The following is a 21664-nucleotide window of genomic DNA, read 5'->3' as shown; positions in this document are numbered from 1 at the left end:
GGCACTCACATCCAGACTATGTAACAGTTTTTACCCACAAGCCATCCGTCTCCTCAACACAAAGGGACTGGACTGATAAACACACACCCTGATCTACAACCATCTCAAAATACCTACTGTACCTGAACTGCTCTTTGCAATATTTGCACAATATTTTTATTTTACTTGCTATTTGCACACAATTTTTTTTTAGATATGTCAAATGTTTACTGTTTCTCTTTCCACTATCTGAACTTAAACCTCATCACTAAAAAAAAAGTACTGTAACATGTTCTTTGTTTGCACATGTGCACATGCACTTTGTTGTCTGTTGTCTATTGTTGTCCATTTTTTTTATATTTTTCTCTTTTTTTATATAGAAATATATAGTTTTTTAGGATAATTTAAAAATGTAACTCTGTCATATCTGAGCTAATCAGCTAATTAGATCTCGTAATTAGCTAGCTGGTTCCGGTAAAGTGTGTTGTTAATTTATGTTGTTGCATGTATGTAGCACCTTGGTCCTGGAGGAACGTTGTTTCGTTTCACTGTGTACTGAACTGCATATGGTTGAAATGACAATAAAAGCCTACTTGACTTGACTTGACATTCCGGCACATTGCACTTTGTCTTGCTCATGACTGAAAATTGTTTATAAATTCCTTTGCAATTCAATTTTATTTTATAATTTGTACATAATGTACATTTTTTACAGCTAAAGGTTTTTCTATATTTTTTATATTTGTAAAAAAAATCTATTTTGAAAACTATTATTTTCCCTGTTTTTTATTTTTTAGGTCAAGAGTGTATACATTTCACTTCATATCATACACACGTTATATTGTGTTATTTCCTAGTTATATTAAGTCAAGGCCACAACATAGGACACAGACTATTGTTTCCCCGAATTTCACCATACTTGTTTGGAATTTTTGAAATGCAAATGATTCTAATAATAAATATAGTTGCAAAGCAGTAATGGTCAGATACAAGCACCTGTGCCATCGCCGCCCAGTTTGGGATATCAAAAATCCCTCAGTAAGTTTGCATCCCCAATGACTTGATATAATATTGTCCTGGTGTGGTGCTGATCGTATACATTTCCTAGCAGGAGTATATCAAATTCCATTGTGTGTGATGGCTGTGTAGACATTTTTTAATGTTACGGCAGAAATGTAAAAAAGGAACCTAAATAAGTGCATATATTTATTCATCGTTATTTAAGCAGTATTTCATGTATCACTAGGGTTATTCATCATTTACATATTAACTGATGGAATTGTTTAAGGGAATCTAAAGTAATATAATTACATCATAACTTTCAAACTACTGAGAGGTGAAGTGTAAAGCATTCAATATCTCAACACAGTGGATCAAGTTGTGAGATATATTAGGTAGTGAGAGTAAAGAGCCAGTGTGGGTGGCTATGCGTGTGTGTGTGTGCATGTGTGTGTGTGTGTGCAGGTTTTCATTCCAACCAAGCAGAAGCCACACCTGCTAGTCTATTGAAAGCCAAGAGCAATTAAAATAAACAGGTGGAATTAAGTGTGAGTTCTGCTTGGTTGCACTAAAATCCTACACACACAAACACACACACACACACTGGACCTAATGAAGAAAACTTGTCATCTGTGCTGCAGCGGTGTGACACTTACATTTAATAGTTTAAACAATCAGCTTTAAACACCAGCAATTAGAATTGTGTATTGGATCAGAGAAGCAACATCCATCATTATTAGGCAACGTCTTGTTAAGAGAAACAAGTCTAAAGATGAGGCTCCTAAAGTTGACTCTGGCTAGAATTGTTATCTGTGCCACTCTGGGTCTTTTCTTGATTACTTATGTGGCGAAGTGGAGGATATCAAACAACGACAAGACCGACAAAATCGATGCACTGGAGAAAGAACATGACAAGGAACAAGCTGTTGAAAAACTCTGTGAGTATTTCAGTTATGGGTGTGCTGCTCAATCTGTTTCTGTAGTTTCTATAAAAGTGTTTGTTTTGTTTGGAAGGGATTAACTAAGGAAAGCTGTAAAATGCAACAGAAATGATGAAAAAATATAGATAATTCCAGCTGCATTAAAAAAGCTAATAATGTGCACAATAAGGTCAATAGTTTGTGGACACCTGGCCATCACATCCACAATACAGTATCTGTGCTTGTAAAATTTCCCATTTCAGATTTAGTCCTGTCAATGCTTTTATAATAACCTTTGTAAAAGGCTTTGTGCAGAACATTTTGAGAAAGTGTGACAGAAAGTTTTACATCTGGTTCAGAAGAAGAAAACAGAATTTACATTTAGGCATTTGGCAGACGCTCTTCGCAAGTGCTTTGAAGTTTCCGTCATTGGATAGATACTTACACTGGGTTACTAGGTTACTAACTAAGTGCCATCAGTCAAACAATGTTGGGAAGGGTTTTTTTTTGGGGGGGGTGGAAAAATTGTTCTAGAAAATGTTATAATTAATAAACTTAATTTTTATTTGTAATAAAAGGTTTTTAACAGCCCTGCTGTCCCCCGAGGTTTTTTTTTTCAATGTTACTCCTACTAATTCCATTTTAAACCCAAAAAATTTTATTTTGAGCTCATATAATAAGCTCATAATAATAACAATAATACTACTGCTACTTATAATAATAAATATAGTTGCCCAAGCACCCTGCGCCATCACCGCCCTGGGGGCACCGCACAACCTGTGTGTTATTTGAGCATGTTAAGACCTCGAAAAAGCCACTGCCAACCGGTTGCACCGCAAAACTTGCACACATCACACACTATACAGGCTAATGTCAGTTTGGGCTCTAAATATTTGTTGAGTGTTGTAGTGTGTGTGTGTGTGTGACGTGTGGATGTGTGTCAGTCTGTGTGTGACGAGTAAATGTGTTTGTTCATGTTTGTGTGTGTGTGTGGTGTGTGAGTCTGGGTGTTAACATTTGTGATGTGTGTGTTAGTATGTGTGTGATGTGTGTGTTTTGGGGGGGGGGCGTATGCAAATGAGTCAAGACGTAGCAAGAGTGGATTGGAGAGAAGAGAGCTGTTCATATACTATAAAGAAATAAAAACATAATATGATCTGTTCTATAGCCCATCTGCTTTATAGTGTCTTAAGTCTTACTTTAGGTTAACCGTTTTTGAGAATTAGACCATCCAGCTAAGATAAATATTATGTCGGAATCAAGTGGGACACCCAAGTTGGACAGGTCTGAAGGTAGAGGCCTGACAAAGTGCATTCCACTTCTCCACAAAGTGCTGGCGAAAGGTGGCAGTGGGCGGAGTGGCAGAGTGACAGTTCTTCTAGCTGATGTCCGTCGGCTGGGCGGTTTTCCGGCTGGGAGGAAATGGCCTTAACGCAGTCCTCCTCGCGGCCTTTTTCTCTTTGGCGGTGGGGACACGAAGGCGGGCTCGGCGGGGGAGTGAAGGTGCCACGGCAGCTCGCGCAGCTCTTTCTCACGCTGTCTTCAGCGCGGGAATCAAAGGACAGAATTTGAGTGTCCCTTTTTGAAGTCTCTGGGCGCGTCATATTGCCCCACTCGGGGGCCCCGATTCATGCAACTCTCAGGACTCCTAATGGCAGCAGATTCCAACCTGTCTGTCAATTTTCATGATTTTTTGAGCATGTTAATACCCCCAAAATTCCAAAAAGGTGGGGAAAAATCCTTAGGAAAACAGGAGGCTCTAATAATAACAATTAATAATGATATTGCATTACACTTCTACAATTTAGGTTAAAAATAGAGAGTTTTAGATTACTCCTTCTCATCATTAATCAATCTTCATTTCAACTTGTATTATTAGCTAGTAGTTAATGAGTCTGGATCTTTAAAATGAATAGAGATCGTTAAAAACATTACCTAAATCATTATTGATCATTAAATATTTTTTACTGTTACTGGGAAGGGCATCTGGCGTTAACCTAGATTTTGCAGATCAAATAGTCCCTCGTAACTGATTTATTAATCTCAGTTGTTTATTTGCAGATGACATGTTGATGGCCTTTCAAGAAAAGCAAAACCAAATGCAGAAGATGATAGAGAAGTTGCATGAAAACAGAGATGAAAAGAAAACTGAGATGAAAAAAGGAGATGACCATTCCCTACTTTTTCCAGACTCTTTTCTGTTTAAATCCTGGGGTAGAAATCTTTCCCATGATGAGCAGCGTGAGGCGCAGAATTCCTATAAACGTTATGGATACAATGCCTACCTGAGCGACCGGCTCCCAATTAACCGACCTCTACCAGACACCCGCGATCCCAGGTAATGTGGACTCAAGTAATTAAAAAAAAACATGTTTAGGTATATGTGTGCCATCCGCTTTATCTTTTAAGTTAAACAATAAAAGCAAGAAAAAGCAAGTGGCACACTGAAAAATAAGAATCACACTATGATGTTCCTCAATGTGGTATCACTGAAAATTATGTCAATGAACGCGTCACTGAATATAATGGCACACAGAAAGTTATCAATAATTTTTCTGTGTATGTCTTGTGTCCTAAGCCTCCTGGGGTCCAGGCCCCCCGTGACCCTGTATACAGGATAAAAAGGTATAGACAGTGAGTTATTAAAGAGTGTTAAATAGGAGGAAACTTAGTACTCCTGGGAAAGAGAGAAAAAAAAAAACATTTTAAAATGACCTACTTCTGACCCATGTGAAAATGATGCCACAGGTACAGAAATACAGAGGTTTGCAAGCTGTGTCAAAACATACCCAATATGCATACAATGCTAGAGTGATTGACTTCAATGTTTTGCCACGGCAAGCACCACTCATTTTCTTTAGTAGATATTGTTCCCCTGAGGTGCAAGAGGTGCCCAAATTTGCCCCATTGACATAAAAAGGAAAGTACTCCCTATTTAAATCTGTTGCTCACATTTGCATTCCCTGCTATGGTAAATTCCATAGGAGCTTTGACACTGAGTCTAACTGTGGATCCCATTGTCATATAAATATTTTCTTTAGAAAATGTACCTCTCTAGTTTCTCTATATAATTCCCTGCTACACTAATTCACTTATTCCAGGATTTCAGTAGTGCTTGGATGCCATCAAGTCTTGTCGCCAGACACATCTGTGTGTGGGAACTGTTTACACAATCATTCACCAACACCACTTGCACATTACAGGAACTCGACTGGGTACTATAACTTGTAGTTATAGTAAACTGGAAGAGGCAAAATAAATCTAATTTGTTGTGAATTATGTACAGTAACAACATTTTAAGTAACTAATTTTAATAATTGCAATATTGACACAGGTTGTCATGAAGAAAACTTACCTGTGTTTAATATGTATTTTATATTGACTGTACTTTACTCACACCCAAGATGTGGAACCACCCTGCATCCAACATCTGATTCATTATTTTTGCATTAATAAAACTGCACATATCATTCCTTGGATACACAGGTACTGTAAATATCACCACAGATAACTGACAAGCAGGTGATCTGGATTATTTTAGTACGGGATATGAACAGGATACTTAAGATGTCAGCAAACAGGTACAATAGAGTGTGTAAATGTTTACGGTTTCCCATCCGTCATCTGAAACCAAATGTTAACCATGAGATTAATTTCTGTGGAAGAGATAATGACAGGTAACAAAGCTTATCCAAATCTGCAGTGCATCTGGAATGTATTCACAGCGCTTGATTTTTCCACATTTTTTTATGTTACAGCCTTTTTTCAAAATGGATTACATTTATTATTTTTCTAAAAATTCTACAAGCAATACCCCATAATGACAACGTGAAAGAATTTTGTTTAAAATCTTTGCAAATTTATTCAATTAAAAAACGGACAAAATCACAGGTACATAAGAAATCAAATCCTTCGTCATGACACTCAAAATTGAGCTCAAGTGCATCCTCTTTCCACTGATCATCCTTGAGATGTTTCTACAACTTCTAGCAGGATTGTATCGAGGCACAGATCTGGGGAAGGGTAGAGAAAAATTTCTGCAGCATTGAAAGTCCAGATGAGCACAGTGGCCTCCATCATCCATAAATGAAAGAAGTCTGAAACCGCCTGGCCAAAGTGAGGGATCAGAGGGAAAGGGCCTTAGTTAGGAAGGTGACTAAGAACCTGATGGTCACTCTGAAAGAGCTCTGTGGAAAGAGGAGAACCTTCCAGAAGAACAACCATCTCTGCAGCACTCCACCAATCAGGCCTGCATGGTAGAGTGTCCAGACAGAAGTTATTCCTCATGACAGTAATAGGCACATGACATGCATCTGGTGGCACCTGAAGGACTTTCAGACCATGAGAAACTATTTTTTTTGTTGAAGCACCTTTGGCACCAATTACAGCCTCAAGTGTTTTTGAGTATAATGCTCCAAGATGGTTGTTCTTCATACTGTGTATAAAGAGTAGAAAGTGGATGCCATTGGAAATTATGGAAAGTAAATACTATTTAAGTGGTTTTTTTGTGTCAGTAAATCAGAAGTTTATTACAGAGACACTGTGGAGGCAGGAGACGAGCATACACCTCGATGGGATGCTAGGTCATTGCAGGGTACCATTAGCGCCATAGTGTATATTATAATGATGAGCTCGCAACTGAATATACGTTTAAAAATACAAAAAAAAAACATTTCCAGATGTAGGAGTTTTGTTTGCACAAAAAACTTGCTTTTGTAAGTATACAAAATCACGAAATAATATAATACAATAAATCTACATTCAAATGCATGTACAGGATGCAGCACAAGTTACACACCAGCTGGGCCATTAAACGTGTAAGTAAGGGCAGTGATAAAGTGTTATCCAAAGAGTCAATATTTACAGTTTTTCAAGTTACTCATATTCATAAAAACACTTGAAGGCAAAGAAAGAACCGCACGCAAGAGAGAGAGAGAGACAGAGAGACAGAGAGAGAGAGAGAAACTAAAAAAGAGCGAGATTTACAATCATACATGCAGCACAATCCCACTTTGGCAATATGAATGTCCACATTCGACAAGCCACTAAAGCACCCTTTAAATCACTCTCTCTTTGCAAATATTGTAATTTTCTCTGGGCTGTGTGTAAATAAATGTACTGCCCTCGTAGTAAGGGTGTCGTAGTTGGGCATGATGGACTGACTCCCCAAGGCCCCAATCCAATGATGGGAGGAGCCTTCTAAGTCTGGAATAAAGTATGAGAGATACAGTATGAATACTGTACAGTACCATGTTTCATTTACCACACTCCTCTAAAACACAGTATATAAAGCAACCAGACCTTTTTCCCTCAATGTAGCCTTTTTTGTTGTTGTTTGTTTTACTATTCAGTTGTGCTAAGAAGGTGTATCCGAAGGAGCTCCCATCACTTAGCGTTATTCTGATCTTCCTGAACGAGGCTCTGTCGATCTTAAAGAGAGCCATTCACAGCATCATTCACAGAACACCTGCTCACCTGCTCAAGGAGATTATACTGGTGGATGATCACAGCACGAACGGTTTGTTAAACCCAATCTTCAATTAGATTCATGACATGTTTATACCCGAATTTGTTGTAATTAGTGTTAGTTGATGAGAAGATGTTGATTTATTTTCTATAACAGAATCTTTGATAATTCTTCAAGCTGCAAATCGACATTCTAGATTGTTTATTTAGTTTAATGGAGTCTCCAGCTTTCCCGGTTTGTGATAACCATCAAGATAGAGTTTGCATTTTGCAGATTTGTGAAAATATATTCTTTTTAAAAAGGAGAAGGCGGTGAAGGAACATCTGTTTAATGTAAGTGCGGAGGTATCAGGACCCTTATATAGACACGCCGCCAGGAGCGGCATATCCAGGCTGATTGCGGCATTGCCTGCCAACCACATGTCTTTAAATGGCCGCGCCTTGGCCTGTTTAGAACTCTGCGTGGTAGCAGCCTGTAGATCTGCCCGTTCCAAACAGTGCAAAGCATTTTTGCGCGGCTCTGCCCCTTGTGAGACCCACATCGTTAGAGTAATCATTGGCAAAAATCGCTTTGGCCTCATGATTCTATGGGAAAGTAACCAACTTTAGGTTTACATTTCAGCATTTGGCAGACACCCTTATCCAGAGCAACTTACATATTTATCTCATTAAACATCTGGGCAGTTGAGAGTTAAGGGCCTTGCTCAAGGGCCCAACAGGGAAAATTTGTTGGTGATGGTGTTTGAACCTGCCACCTTCGAATCAACCTTTAAGCTCCCCCTAACAACAGTAGCTTCATTTTGCATCACATCACGTCATTGTTTATTATTTTCCTATTGTGGCACAAAACAGCATGTTCAGTTCATCACCGAAAATAAATTTGGCGATGACTTAGAATTAATTAATAATCTCAAATATGAGTCGAATTAGACTAAATGACCTAAACATTTGTGATCCAGAATCAGATTTACTATAGAATAAATACAGAACCACATAGTCTCTTTGTAACAACCCAGGACACTTCTGGATAACAGCAATTCATAAAAACTAATCATGCTTTGCTAATGCCACAATGCCTAAATTATTATACTACTTTTACACAGAGGACCTGAAAGAGAGTCTGGATTTCTACGTTGCCACCACACAGAAGCAGCATCCTCAGCTGAAAATCGTCCGAGTGAGACATGATCGACAAAAGGGCCTCGCCCAAGCTCGCGTCTCTGGTTGGCGCGCCGCTACTGGTGATGTTGTGGCCATTTTGGATGCACATATAGAGGTCCATGTGATGTGGTGAGTATGAAAACAACTCAATTTATGTAAAATACACTGCCTGGCAAAAAAATACAACAAAAAAAACTTTTCTGACTATTTTCCACTAGATTTTTCACTATTTTAGAAGGGTCAGTATTGGCCTGCATTAAGCAGTTACTGGAATTGGGTTAGGACAAGTTTAAATTTAAACCTGGAGGGAGTTTAACCATTAACTTCATTTAAGAAATGTGGGCAGAATAAAAAATCCTAGCCAAGCCACATTTAGTAATTGAGGTTGCCCCCTTAATGAAAATGAGAGGGGTGCGTCAGGAAGGGTATCTGGACAAACCCTCCATGTCACCTGGAGTCATCCATGGGTTTTCTGAAAGGGCAGTTTGAAGCTCAACTGTGGAAGCTCTTGTAGATGCCATCATGGCAGGAGCTGACCCTGCATTAACCACTGGTTAATCCATATAGGGGTTAATGGATGGAGCGAACCCCAGAGCCTGGCTGTTGGTTGCCAACACCTCAGTTACCATAAGCTTAGTTTAGCTTAGTTGATACGTTAAATGATAAAGTGGCTCCCGTTAATTTACATGTTGACAATACTTTCCATTTGATTGAACTCCATCATCCATACCCTGCACGTCATCCCATGTCAACTCCTACACAATTACACTACAATGATTTTAGGTGGCTGGTCAGCTAAAGATGATGCATAGCAGACAACTAGCAGTTTGACTTATGACTTAATATAATTTTAACTAATGAGTTACTTACAAACTAACCCCTTGCACAGTTGTACTGAATGGAAAATCTAGCTATGAAAACCAAAACCTTTTTTTTTTTTTTTGTCAATTTGTGTTGTAAAGTTGGAGATTTTAACATGGTGGTCACTTTTGGAGCCTAGTGTTCATTTAAGGAACTGCACATTTTGCCACTTAAATTTTGGAAAAAAATTTCAGAATAGGAAGTTGCCCCTTGTGTAAAAAAAAAAGTATATATATATATATATATATATATATATATATATATATATATATATATATATATATAAAATTAAATATATATTAATATATATATATATATATATATATATATATATATATATATATATATATATATATATAATTAAATGATCTAATGTAGATAGCAACAAAGGGGGTCCCATCTCCAAAAGAACTTTAGTTTCCAGTTCCTCCAAAAACTGCAAGTAAGAGAATTTGTCATGCTAAAATAAAATGTACTCACTCCATGCACAAAGTAATTAAAGGATAAGCATCAGACCAACAGTTACCCTACAGAAAAAGTGGTTAAAGCTGAAGAAAACATTTGGCCATCTCCCTGTTGTTATCAATGTGCCAATTGTGGAATAATATTAATAGTATAATTACGCCAGTCAAACACTGTGGAAGCAAACATGACTCAGCTTTTAACATGAACTTAACCCAGTCTTTTTATCCTTTAAGTAAATAATAGTCAGGCACGCCTTTGATTAGAAAATCGGTTATTGTTCTTTTTAATTTTATTGTTAGAACTGTAAAAAGCATGCTTTTATGCTGTTGTACACTGTACAGTATGGAATACATGTGGTATTAGGTGATTAAGTAAAAACAAAAACTACAACAATAGTCAGTTATTTACTTTAAGACAGGAACATCAGCTGTTCTCAAACAATTGTTGCAAGAATATTATTGTCAAGTGAATTTGCAAAACCCATCAAGCACCATGATGAAACTGGCTCTCATGAAGACCATCCCAGGAAAGCAGGACCAAAACTTTATTTAGTTATTCAGAAATAACCAATTAACAAACAGCACATCAGATTAGAGCTGTTATGAAGGCTTTTATTTCTTTCGACACTGTAGAGCAATGCTGAAGGTGTCCAGATATAATGATCTCCTTTGAATAGATTATATCTAGATGCCTTCAGCATTGCTTTACAGTGTAGAAAGAAATAAAAATGCGGAATGACCATGAAATTAAAAGATGTATCCAAACTTTTGACTTTTGACAAAAGATGGTCCGCTGTGGCGACCCATTGACGGGAGCAGCCAAAAGACCAAAAACAATACTGCTAAAACACCAATGTGCATCCATGAGACTTCCATTGTACAAAGAAAAGCTTGTGGCAATATTTTACACCTTACATACACAGAAACTTATCTATTGTATATATTATTATGCATTAATGTCCCCAGGGCAGAGCCAATGCTGGCACGGATCAAGGCAGACAGAACAGTCGTCGTCTCTCCTGTGTTTGACCGAGTCAATTATTACAACCTAGAAGTGGTTCGATACGGACCTGCTGCTCATGCCTTTGACTGGGCGCTGTGGTGTATGTACGAGGGTTTCAATAATGAGTGGTACAAACTGAATGATCCTTCAAGTCCTGGAAAGTGAGTAGACTGACATCGAGTCGTAGATGTTTAACAAATAGATTTTTTCCATTGTTATTTTGTAATACACATTTAGTAATATGAATCGTAGCACTGATGAAAGTACTGAATAATTTAGTTACTATATGTTGAAGGAAAAATGGAAAAATCAATTTATCCTAAATTCCTGAAAAATATCAAATGACACTAAATATAATAATTATTTACATTACATACTGTATAACTGTTTACATTAAACATTGCAAAAAAACACATTTTTGTGAATGTTTTTTTTTATCAAAATACAATATAATTAACTTTATATTCAGAATTATATGGATTTTTTACAGATAGAAAATTAGCCTGTCATTTGTCAAGGAACAAAAATTCATTTGCAGATCGTTAGAAAAGCTAACAAGCAACAGTTTAAATGTGTGCTAGCATGCTAATAAATGTAGCTAATAACAGGGGGATATTTGGATATAAAAGCATATTTTTGGTTTAAACGATGTGGGATAATACATCCCTCCAAATAAGAAAAACAAACAGCTGTGCTACAGGTACAGGTGCAGAGCACATTAATACTGTGGGCAATAGGTTAAGGAAAATGTGAGAGGATGTCAAGTCAAACCAGAAGTTTTGACTATGCAGAAATACAGAACACAGTTTGAAAGTAAAATTTTCTTTAATTTTCTATATAATTCCCTGCTACACTTATCCCAGAGTTTCACTAGTGCTTGAACACCATCAAGAGAGAAAGTTTTCTCAGTCCGACAAAGCCACAATCGAACTTGCCTGCTTCATGTCTGAAATGCTGGCCTCCCAGGTACTTCTTAATGGGATGTGGCAATAACTTCCAGTGGTTTTCCTGCAATGTGCAAGTGGTGTTGGTGAATGATTGATACAGTTTCCACAGACAGATGCGTCTCTTCTGCAAGTTAGTGACAAGTTATCTGTTGATTTTTAAGGATCAGCCGTTCCACTCGCGGAATGTTCACAGGAACGACTGCAGTGGGCACCTCGGCCAGGCTCATCATTCACAGACACAAGGCCTTCTTTAAAATGTTTGCATCATTCATTGCAGTGTCTTAACTGGTTTTATGCCTTCATGCATAAGAAATTTTATCACAACTCCCGGTTTGACTTGAACGCCCCTCACAGATGCACTATCCTATCAGAAAATATATGAACACACTATGACCAATCAGAAGTAAGAATTCATAATTTTTTTTCATATATAAGATTATTGGGGCATGACATACTCATGTGAAAACATCTTTCCTCTCCTCAAGGTCTCCGTCTGTTATGGGAATCCTGGTTGCCGACAGAGCTTTTCTAGGTGAGATTGGCAGCCTGGACGGAGACATGGAGGTTTACGGTGGAGAAAACGTAGAGCTTGGTATCCGGGTGAGATTTGTAAAGCTTAATGTTGTCGTTTCACATTTAATACCATTTTAAAGTAAAAGCTGATCAGGGTTCATTTACAGGTATGGACGTGTGGTGGGAGCATCGAGATAGTGCCGTGCTCCAAGATCGCTCACATAGAGAGAGCCCACAAGCCGTACATGCCTGACCTGAGCATAGCCATGAAGAGGAACGCACTGCGGGTGGCTGACATCTGGATGGATGAGTACAAGCATCATGTTAACATAGCCTGGAACCTTCCCCTTAAAGTGAGTGCAGACAGTGAGTACAAAGAGTACAGTAGAAGAAAAAATACACAAGTACACTTCAAAAATTACATATAATATGTAAATTCCCATCACATAAGACAAACCAAATATAAGCTTATTAAGCTCTTTTTTAAGTCTAACTTTTTGTTTAATTGGCAGATTATTTTGCTAGATTTTGTCAGGATGAACTAACCTAGGCGATCAGAAGACTTAGCTTTAGCGATTAGCCCAATGTAGCGTGGATGGTGAACCCAAACGCGGAAGAGAGCGAATAGGTAGGATAACCACGCTTGTTAGTCTAAGGACTCTCACAGAAGGGGAGCAAGGGAAAAACACAAATTTAACCCGCGTCCTATAAACACACACTCAAGATCAGAAAGCGAAACCCAAATAAAGTGAGTACTCACGAACCGATGATGGACAACCAGAACCGACATGGGCTGAACTCAATGACTGAGCGCTGAATCGTGGTTTGTTTACTCCTCTTATACTTCCTGATTTGCGACCGCTTTACTTCCGGGTCCTAGTGCCGGTCGCCGATTGAGTGTGCATGACAGTACCCCCCTGTCCAGGACCGGCTCCTGACGGTCCTGGGGTGGAGGATACCCGACGACGGTAGTCCCGGATTAATTCGGGGTCGAGAATGAACCGGGACGGAATCCAGGATCGTTCCTCGGGGCCGTAGCCTTCCCAATCGACCAGGTACTGGGTGCCCCTGCCCCGAGGGCGTGAGTCGAGGATCCGGCGCACAGTGTAAGCGGGACCACCGTCGATAATCCGGGGAGGAGGAGCAGGGGGGGTGGGTGGATTCATTGGAGAGGTGGTGAAGTGTTTTAGTTGGGAGGTGTGGAAAACTGGGTGGATCCGGAGCGCCGCAGGCAGCTGGAGCCGGTAGGTGACAGGGTTTATCCGATGGGTGATGCGGTATGGGCCGATGAACCTGGGAGATAGTTTGCGGGATTCTGTGTGCAGGTGCAGATTCCTTGTGGAGAGCCATACCTTGTCACCTACGTGGTACAATCGTCCCGGAGGGTGTCGGCGGCGATGCTGGGCGTCGTAGGTGGTATTGGCACGTTGGATGGCGAGGTTGGCTTGGTTCCACAACCGCCGACACCTACGGACCAACTGTTGGGCCGATGGTACATCAACCTCCGGTTCTTGATGGTCGAACATCGGAGGTTGGAAACCATAGCATACCTCAAATGGACTTAGGTTGGTAGCTGAGGGGACGTGGAGGTTGTGGGATAGCTCGGCCCATTTGAGGTAGCGGGCCCAGGAGCGCTGGCGATCCGAAACAAAACACCTCAGGTAGCGCTCCAGTTGTTGGTTGGCCCGTTCCGTCTGACCGTTAGTCTGGGGGTGGTAACCGGAGGACAGACTGCAGGTGGAATTGATCAGACGGCAGAAGGCCTTCCAGAACCGGGCGGTGAACTGGGGCCCCCTGTCCGAGACGATGTCCTTGGGGAACCCATGCAGGCGGACTACACGTCCCAGCTGGGTCCCGTAGGCACAGCTCAGTGCAGGTCGGCCCCCACTGAAGGATTTTATTTTTTGTCCATGAAATGAGAGGGTCATGTTGTAGCAGCCAGGGGTATCCGAGAATGATGGGAGGTGAGGAAATGGAGGTGAGGTGGAATTGGATGGGTTCGTGGTGTTGGTTGATGATGAGGGTGATGGTCTGGGTCTGGTGGGTGATGGGGCTGGATGACAGAGGCCGACCGTCGACGGAGGTGATTTGCACTGGCTGGGATAACGCCTCAATTTTTACCCCCAGTTCTTTGGCATAAGTGGAGTCAATGAAGTTGCCGGCGGCACCGGAGTCGATGAACGCTGCACTTCTGACTCATTTGTGGCCAAATTGGAGGATTACCTGAATAGTAAGACGAGAGGTGGTTGTGTTGATGGTGCTGGAGATTTGGAGGGAGCCCGGTGAGTGTCTCCTCCGGCTCACCGGGGCTGCGCGTTTCCCGGACGAAGAGGACAGATCGCCCGGTGATGTGCCGCGGACCCACAATAAGCACACAACCCCTCTCGATACCGGCGTGCGCGTTTTGCTGTAGTCAGGGAGGCGCGTCCTAATTGCATGGGTTCCCCGGCTCCGGTGTCAACCACGGCAGGAGGTGGAGATCCGACAGGTCCAGTGGTGGCAGCAGTGAAAATGGTCGGTGAAGGAGGTGTAGGATGGTGAGAGGTGAAAGCAGGCGGCAGGGTCCTCGGGGCTGGCTTCGGACGAGAGAGGAGGCGCTGGTCGATGCGGAGGGCTAGCTGGATTAGTCCCTCCAACGTGGCTGGAAGCTCTCGTCCGGCAAGCTCGTCCTTTATGCGTGACGCCAGCCCCTCGTAGTAGGATGTCCGGAGCGCGGCGTCTCCCCAAGATGTCTGCACGGCGAGGGTTCTGAATTCAGCGGTGTAGCGGCTCACGGACAATCCACCCTGCCGCAGGTGATAGAGCTTGGTGTCGGTCTCCACCTCGCCCGCAGGGTGTTCGAAGGTGAGTCGAAGCTGGCGTGTGAATTCATTATAAGAATGGGCGGTGTCTGAGTCTGATTTAATCACTGCCGTGGCCCACTCTGCTGCCTGCCCAGTTAGCAACGAAACGAGAAGAGCAATGCGTAGCCGATCGGTGGAGTATTTGGTGGAATTAAACTCAAACACCAGATCGAGCGCTGTTAAGAACACACTACATTTCCCGTCCGTGCCATTCCATTTTTCTGGTAAAGCAAGAAAGACATCAGTAGAAGGGGGGGGGGGGGCGGGGTGATGCGGAGCCGCGACCGCCGCGACGGGAGGCCGGCTCGCAGCGCTGTCAACAACCGCCCGGAGAGCCGCGTTCTCCCGCCTGAGCTCCGCGACCTCGCGGCGCAAGGCCGCGACATCTTGGACGCTCTGGCGCAGAGTAGCGATATCCCCGGTTAGCTTATTGATTAGCTCGGCATGCTGGTCAACCACGTCGCAGAGATGCGCGTAATCCGCTGGGTTCACCACTTTTGGCTCAGTCATTCTGTCAGGATGAACTAACCTAGGCTCAGAAGACTTAGCTTTAGCGATTAGCCCAATGTAGCGTGGATGGTGAACCCAAACGCGGAAGAGATCGAGTAGGTAGGATAACCACGCATGTTAGTCTAAGGACTCTCACAGAAGGGGAGCAAGGGAAAAACACAAATTTAACCCGCGTCCTATAAACACACACTCAAGATCAGAAAGCGAAACCCAAATAAAGTGAGTACTCACGAACCGATGATGGACAACCAGAACCGACATGGGCTGAACTCAATGACTGAGCGCTGAATCGTGGTTTGTTTACTCCTCTTATACTTCCTGATTTGCGACCGCTTTACTTCCGGGTCCTAGTGCCGGTCGCCGATTGAGTGTGCATGACAGATTTAAATTACTGTATACATATAATCTCAATAATTTTATATTTGTTGTGTCTTATATTAGAAAACTTAAGGTGAATCTGTTAAGATGTCAGTGGTATTTCATAACAGCACTGGTCTTGTTTAACTATATCTATTACTCCGTATCCCAGGTGTTCTAAGAATCATTCATCACACTGTTGATCGCTGCATAGGTTAAAGCAGGTCTGTACGATCCACAGTACTGGGGAGATGTTGGCAAGTGCCTTCGAAATTCCACATACAGAACAAAATTAGTCACAGAAGCGCTTTTAGCAAGAAAACAATTCTGATAACATTTCGTCACCATAGACGATACTTTGTCTCCTTAAGGATTGCTTCTAAGATGTTCCAAGTTTCCTCTGAACTATCCATGCTATTTTGTTTTACTGTTTTAAAAGATACAAAGCTAACTAGCTTCCAACACAAGGCTGAATCCCAAATCCCCCTCAATTCCCTGATCAAAGGCATTCCTTGGTGTGTAGAACAAGGGTTTGCACACCCTAGTGCACTATTTTTCCAATTAACGCTATTGAAAAAAAAAAATTACGCAGAAACCCAAAAGTAAGCTGATACTATAAAGTGGAATTAGTGGAAACATAATGTAAACCTTTAAAGTTTCTCAGGACTGTCCACCACCATGGTTTATGTTTATCTTTTGACTACATAGTTCAATTCAATTCAATAAAATTTTGTTTGCAAGTGCTTTTAACAGTTCTCAAAAAGCAGCTTTACACAATCAAAATAATTATTTAAGTTTGTATAAAATGTGAATGTGTATGAATTAAAATGACAAGATAGTCCCTGATGAGGAAGCCGATAACGATGGCCACAGTGGCAAGAAAAAACTCCCTGAGATGGTAGTAGGAAGAAACCTTGAGAGGAACCAGACTCAACAGGGAACCCATCCTCATTTGGGTCAAAACGGATAGCAGGGATTGATCTGCATCATACTGTGAGAGACTGGGAGTTCAGTATAACAGAAGATGTATTTAAGTTAATATGGAGTCCAGTCCATTATTGGAGGTTCAGGTAGACTGTAGGAAACTCCAGTCCTGAACTAACGAGCAACTGCAGTCACAAGTCCTCAGAGAACAGCTGTCACCATCAGTCGAGACCAAGACCATCTTCGTGAAAAAGTGGAACTGTCCCTAGTCATCACAAGCATCTCGAACAGACCACACGGGGCATCCATGCGACGAGATCTCCAACCAAAAGCAGGATACCAGGACGAGTCAGACAGATCCAGAGGGCCCAGGGGGTTTGGATCACTGGGAGCTCCGGAGCGACATGTATAGCTCGACAGGACTCCGGCAGGACTAACTGACAGCATAACTAAAAGTGAGAGCCAGAATGAAAACACAGACATGATACTCTACGTCCATGAGTCCCCCAGATCGGCTCCTTTATCTAGGGCAAATCTTTTTATAAAAATGCTTGAGTAAATAAATAGGTTTTTAGCCTAGACTTGAACACTGTGACTGTGTCTAAGTCCCAAACATTAATTGGAGGACTATTCCATAACTTTGGGGCTTTGTAAGAAAAAGCTCTGCTCCCTGTTGTAGTTTTCATAATATGTGGTACTGACAAGCAGCCTGGACTGATGCGGTTCTTGGACCAGCTGGAGATCACAAAATTTGTGTATGTAGACGTATTGGAGTCTTTTTTATTGAAAATGCAACATTTTATTTTATTTCTTATCAAAAGAACGAAATGAACTAAATGACTCAAAAAATAAAGATTCGTTCATTTTGATGAATGAGATTTAAAGAACCAAGTCACTAAAAAGATTTAAACTTCCCATCACTATTAAACATTTTAGTGCTGCCCGTTACTGTTCATTATGACCACTCGTGAAATGCCTCTCGTCCAATCAGATTGCTCGATTAGAACTAACTCTTAAGTTTTAGAATGGTGTAATGTCACTCAGAAACCAGAACCACTACACTGCAAAAACTGATATCTTAGCAAATAAAAAGATAAAATTTTGAATCTAGTCAAATTTACCTAAAATGTAATCACAGTATAACCTCAGCATACGAATGCTCTGCCTTAAGTATTTCTGCCTTTAGAACGTAAGAAATTTGCCTCAGCATGCAAAGTATTTTCGGCATACGAGCAACTGAACTGAACACTGCGTGCTGGTATCTACGTTGTGTGCGCGCATACAGTAAGATGCACGCACCTCCAGGACCTGTTCAAACCTTGTTTGCGGCCGTGGAAAGCCAAGCGAAGCAAGAAGAAAAGGGAGCCACTTTCTGTTTCGATGTTCACTTTTCGATTTGATTAATTAATTATTTTTCAATTTGAAATATGATTATAGTGTTGGAAATTGGTAATATAATTTACACTAGAATCAGCATTTACATTATTATTGGGAAAAGGCATTTCACAATACAAATTTTAGCCTTAAGAATTCGCCTCCAGAACTGATTAAATTTGTGTGATGAGGAACCATCACACAAAGTTGCTTAATAATCTTATATTTGGATTATAACCATATTTTTTACGATTCAAGATACTTTCACTTGTTAGTTACTCTGTAGCTTCTGACCAATCAGAAACAAGAACTTATCATCGCTGTGGCATAAATATTATCATCTGTGTTTCAAATTAGAGTCAGATTGTTGTGTTTTAAATAATACGGTGTAATTAAAAAAAAAAAACATTTGTCCAGGGTCATGGCATTGATATTGGAGACACGTCAGAAAGAAAGAAACTCAGAGAGAAACTAGGGTGTAAACCTTTCAGGTGGTACGTGGAGAACGTTTATCCCAAACTAGACAGCTGGACCAACTTGCTGGGTTATGGAGGGGTAAGTCTTTACTTTCTAATATAATATTAATAATAATATTTGCAATATTGCATAATCTTAAAAATTTTGATCATCCTCCAAAATCAATTTTTATTTAAATTAGTAGTGAGACTTGTTTCATATGTGCATGTGTAACTTGTGGTTGTTGTTTTTTTTTTATATTTTCATTCCACATCAGTCTGCGCTTTCATCCTACTAACTCCGGGATGGTGTTTTTGCAAAAAAAAAAAATTTTTGTGAATGAGAATTTGCCAGCAAATGAAGCATGTGACATTACTGAAGCATGTGACATTTACTCGTTTTCTTTGTACAGACAGTTTACTTATTACCTGAACATGTATTATCATATTTAAACATGGCTGTAGTGTTTGTTTTTCCTAACGATATGCAAAAATATCCAAATATTGACCTGAAGAAAACCTGTTTGTCCATTTTCACATAGACGTAAAGTCACATTTATGTACAGACCTTTCCAAACCTGATGGAAGGAATTAAGAGTTGAGCATATTGCAAAATGTTAAGTATAAAATGATTTTTACCTTCAATTTTTTTATATTCATCCTTCTATACAGATGACAAATTTAGATGCACAGCTCTGCATGGATCAGGGTCCTGTCTCAGGTCCTGTAGCCTATGGATGTCACTATTACGGTCCTCAGGTGAGTTTGTGTAACGACTCCAACGTACACTAATTTAATCACCTGTCACTCTTCACACACACCACAAATATACAAGGACTTGTGTTTTTGTTTGCTTTCACAGCATACATTTTACCGAGAAAGCGGTGAGTTGTACGTTGGTGGGATCAAATCTCATACATACAATGACAACAGGTGTCTGGCAGATTCTGGCACAGGAGAAGTTCCTGGTTTGTATGCGTGCAAAGAAGCCTTGAAGAACAATATGGGCATTTACTGGGACTTTAAACAGGTGGAGTAGGCAGATGGTCTGTTGGCTCTTATCTTTTTTTTATTACCTTAATTCTTAATTCAATGACATTGACACACTCCATGGAAGTCGATAAATCTTTAGTAGGAGTAAGTATGGTCGTAAATGTGCATTCTTATTTTGCTAGCAAAAATATCTGTACAAATATTATTAGTTCATTTGGATTATGCAAATTGTATATGTAACAAATACAAAGCTAGTCAGACACACATACACACGCACGCACACATACACGCCGTGCATAAGTTTTAGGCAGGTGTAAAAAAAAAAAAAAAAAATTATTATTTAGAATGCTTAAAAAAATAGACATAATACTTTAATTTGATCAATTAACAAAATGGAAAGATGGAAGGACGTTTTTTTGCATCTGCTGCATTAAGTTTCCTTTGCCAACCACTGCATCTATGCCCCTCAACATTTCCCGTTTGGCTGTTCCTTACCCAGTATTAAGCCTCCTAACTACCCAGTTGTTTCTGTTTCAGTTAACGGTTGCATTTTATTATGATCATTTACCATATGATCATTAGCACCTGCTTGGTATGACTGGTTAATCATACACCTGACTCTGGTTTATCCATGATTTTATGCAAACGTAAGAACTGATAGGTATTCACCCCAATTTTTTTATATGAAAATTTTTAGACGAATTTAGACTTTTATATTTAACATTGCAAAACTATAAATTCTAGGAAAATCCTGCTACAGTTTATTGATGCTGTTACTATGCAGTGGTATCTTTAGGGCTTTTTTTAATGAATGCTCATAATGTCTGTGTTGTCTACAGGATGGTGAACTGCGCAACCGAAAGACAGACAGATGTGCGGAAATACACCATCACACACTTGTTATGAAGAAGTGCTCTGGACAGCGATGGAAGATTCAACATGTTATCAAACCCTTCTAAAAGACTTGCATTTATTTTTTGTTTCAGTGTGACAGTCAAACACCAACACACACCTGGAGTGTTTTATATTGGTAATTTACCAGCAATTAGCAAGTAATAACAAATTACAATTTATAATTTATTAATGAGCTAAATGACAAAATTGTAGGTAGTCCACACATGAGGCTAGTTCTTCTTAAAGTTAGTAAGATTAGCAGAAAAAAGTCTATAATTTCTTAAATAACACAGGAGTTAAAGCTCTATACCACTGATTGTCACTGACACTGCTGATGCTGGAGACTCCTTTCATAATTTTAAGAAACGTCCCATTAGAGAAAACATCCACACATCCACAATTATGCTTTTTTTTCTATTGAGTAACAGTATATTTTCAAATCCACTTTTATAGACATTACGTGCAGTGTACGTGCAGTGCTCCTTTATAGAATTTGCGTGTCAGTGTTGCTTTCATGGAAAATTAATCCACAATTTCTGATTTATTGGATGCAAGAAATCGATTAAATGTGAATGTTGTTCGACAATAATAACGAACAAATTGTAATTTATACCAGCTAATAAAATAATATGAAATGTTATAAAACATGAATAAAACTAATACAATTGTTTTGTCTAGATTATTTTACTGTGTAAGTTTTTGTGTAAAATTATTACTAAAGTCTTTTCTTATTGCAAATTATATATTACAAATATAGTAATTTAGCTACATAATACCACAACATTAACATTTCTATCCACAACAGTGTTTAAGATATGATTTTACATAATCATGGAAGGATTTGGGTCAACATTTGTATAAGGAGCTTTAGGGATTAAATTAAAAAAACAAAGGACTTTTCTATTTAACTTCATTCAAGATTCAAAGAACTTTATTAATCCCAGAGGGAAATTGATTATGCAAGGTTACAGTTGCTCAGACTTGTTATCTAAGGAAAGGTG

The 21664-nt window shown here is 39.9% G+C and overlaps 1 protein-coding gene across 1 annotated transcript; it reads left to right on the top strand.

Annotated features, from left to right (window-relative positions):
• Positions 1-1635: 1635 nt before the first annotated feature.
• Positions 1636-21274, top strand: LOC128531250 (probable polypeptide N-acetylgalactosaminyltransferase 8). Its single transcript, XM_053505031.1, has 11 exons — positions 1636-1916; positions 3960-4236; positions 7250-7416; positions 8468-8654; positions 10817-11014; positions 12286-12400; positions 12481-12666; positions 18739-18876; positions 19449-19535; positions 19639-19806; positions 20609-21274. Exons 1-11 carry the CDS (start codon positions 1751-1753, stop codon positions 20726-20728), a joined length of 1809 nt encoding a protein of 602 aa, XP_053361006.1. The 5' UTR covers positions 1636-1750; the 3' UTR covers positions 20729-21274.
• The last annotated feature ends 390 nt before the right edge of the window (positions 21275-21664 follow it).

Source organism: Clarias gariepinus, chromosome 10 (assembly GCF_024256425.1).
Source record: "Clarias gariepinus isolate MV-2021 ecotype Netherlands chromosome 10, CGAR_prim_01v2, whole genome shotgun sequence".
Classification (NCBI taxonomy): Eukaryota; Metazoa; Chordata; class Actinopteri; order Siluriformes; family Clariidae; genus Clarias; species Clarias gariepinus.
This window is presented reverse-complemented; position numbering and strand designations above follow the sequence as displayed.

Excerpts from the sequence above, each read along its gene's own strand:
- LOC128531250 (XM_053505031.1), top strand. The coding sequence starts at position 1,751 with ATGAGGCTCCTAAAGTTGACTCTGGCTAGAATTGTTATCTGTGCCACT. Across the intron at positions 8,655-10,816 it reads ATAGAGGTCCATGTGATGTG|GGCAGAGCCAATGCTGGCAC; the intron begins GTGAGTATGAAA and ends TAATGTCCCCAG. Across the intron at positions 19,807-20,608 it reads TTTACTGGGACTTTAAACAG|GATGGTGAACTGCGCAACCG; the intron begins GTGGAGTAGGCA and ends TGTTGTCTACAG.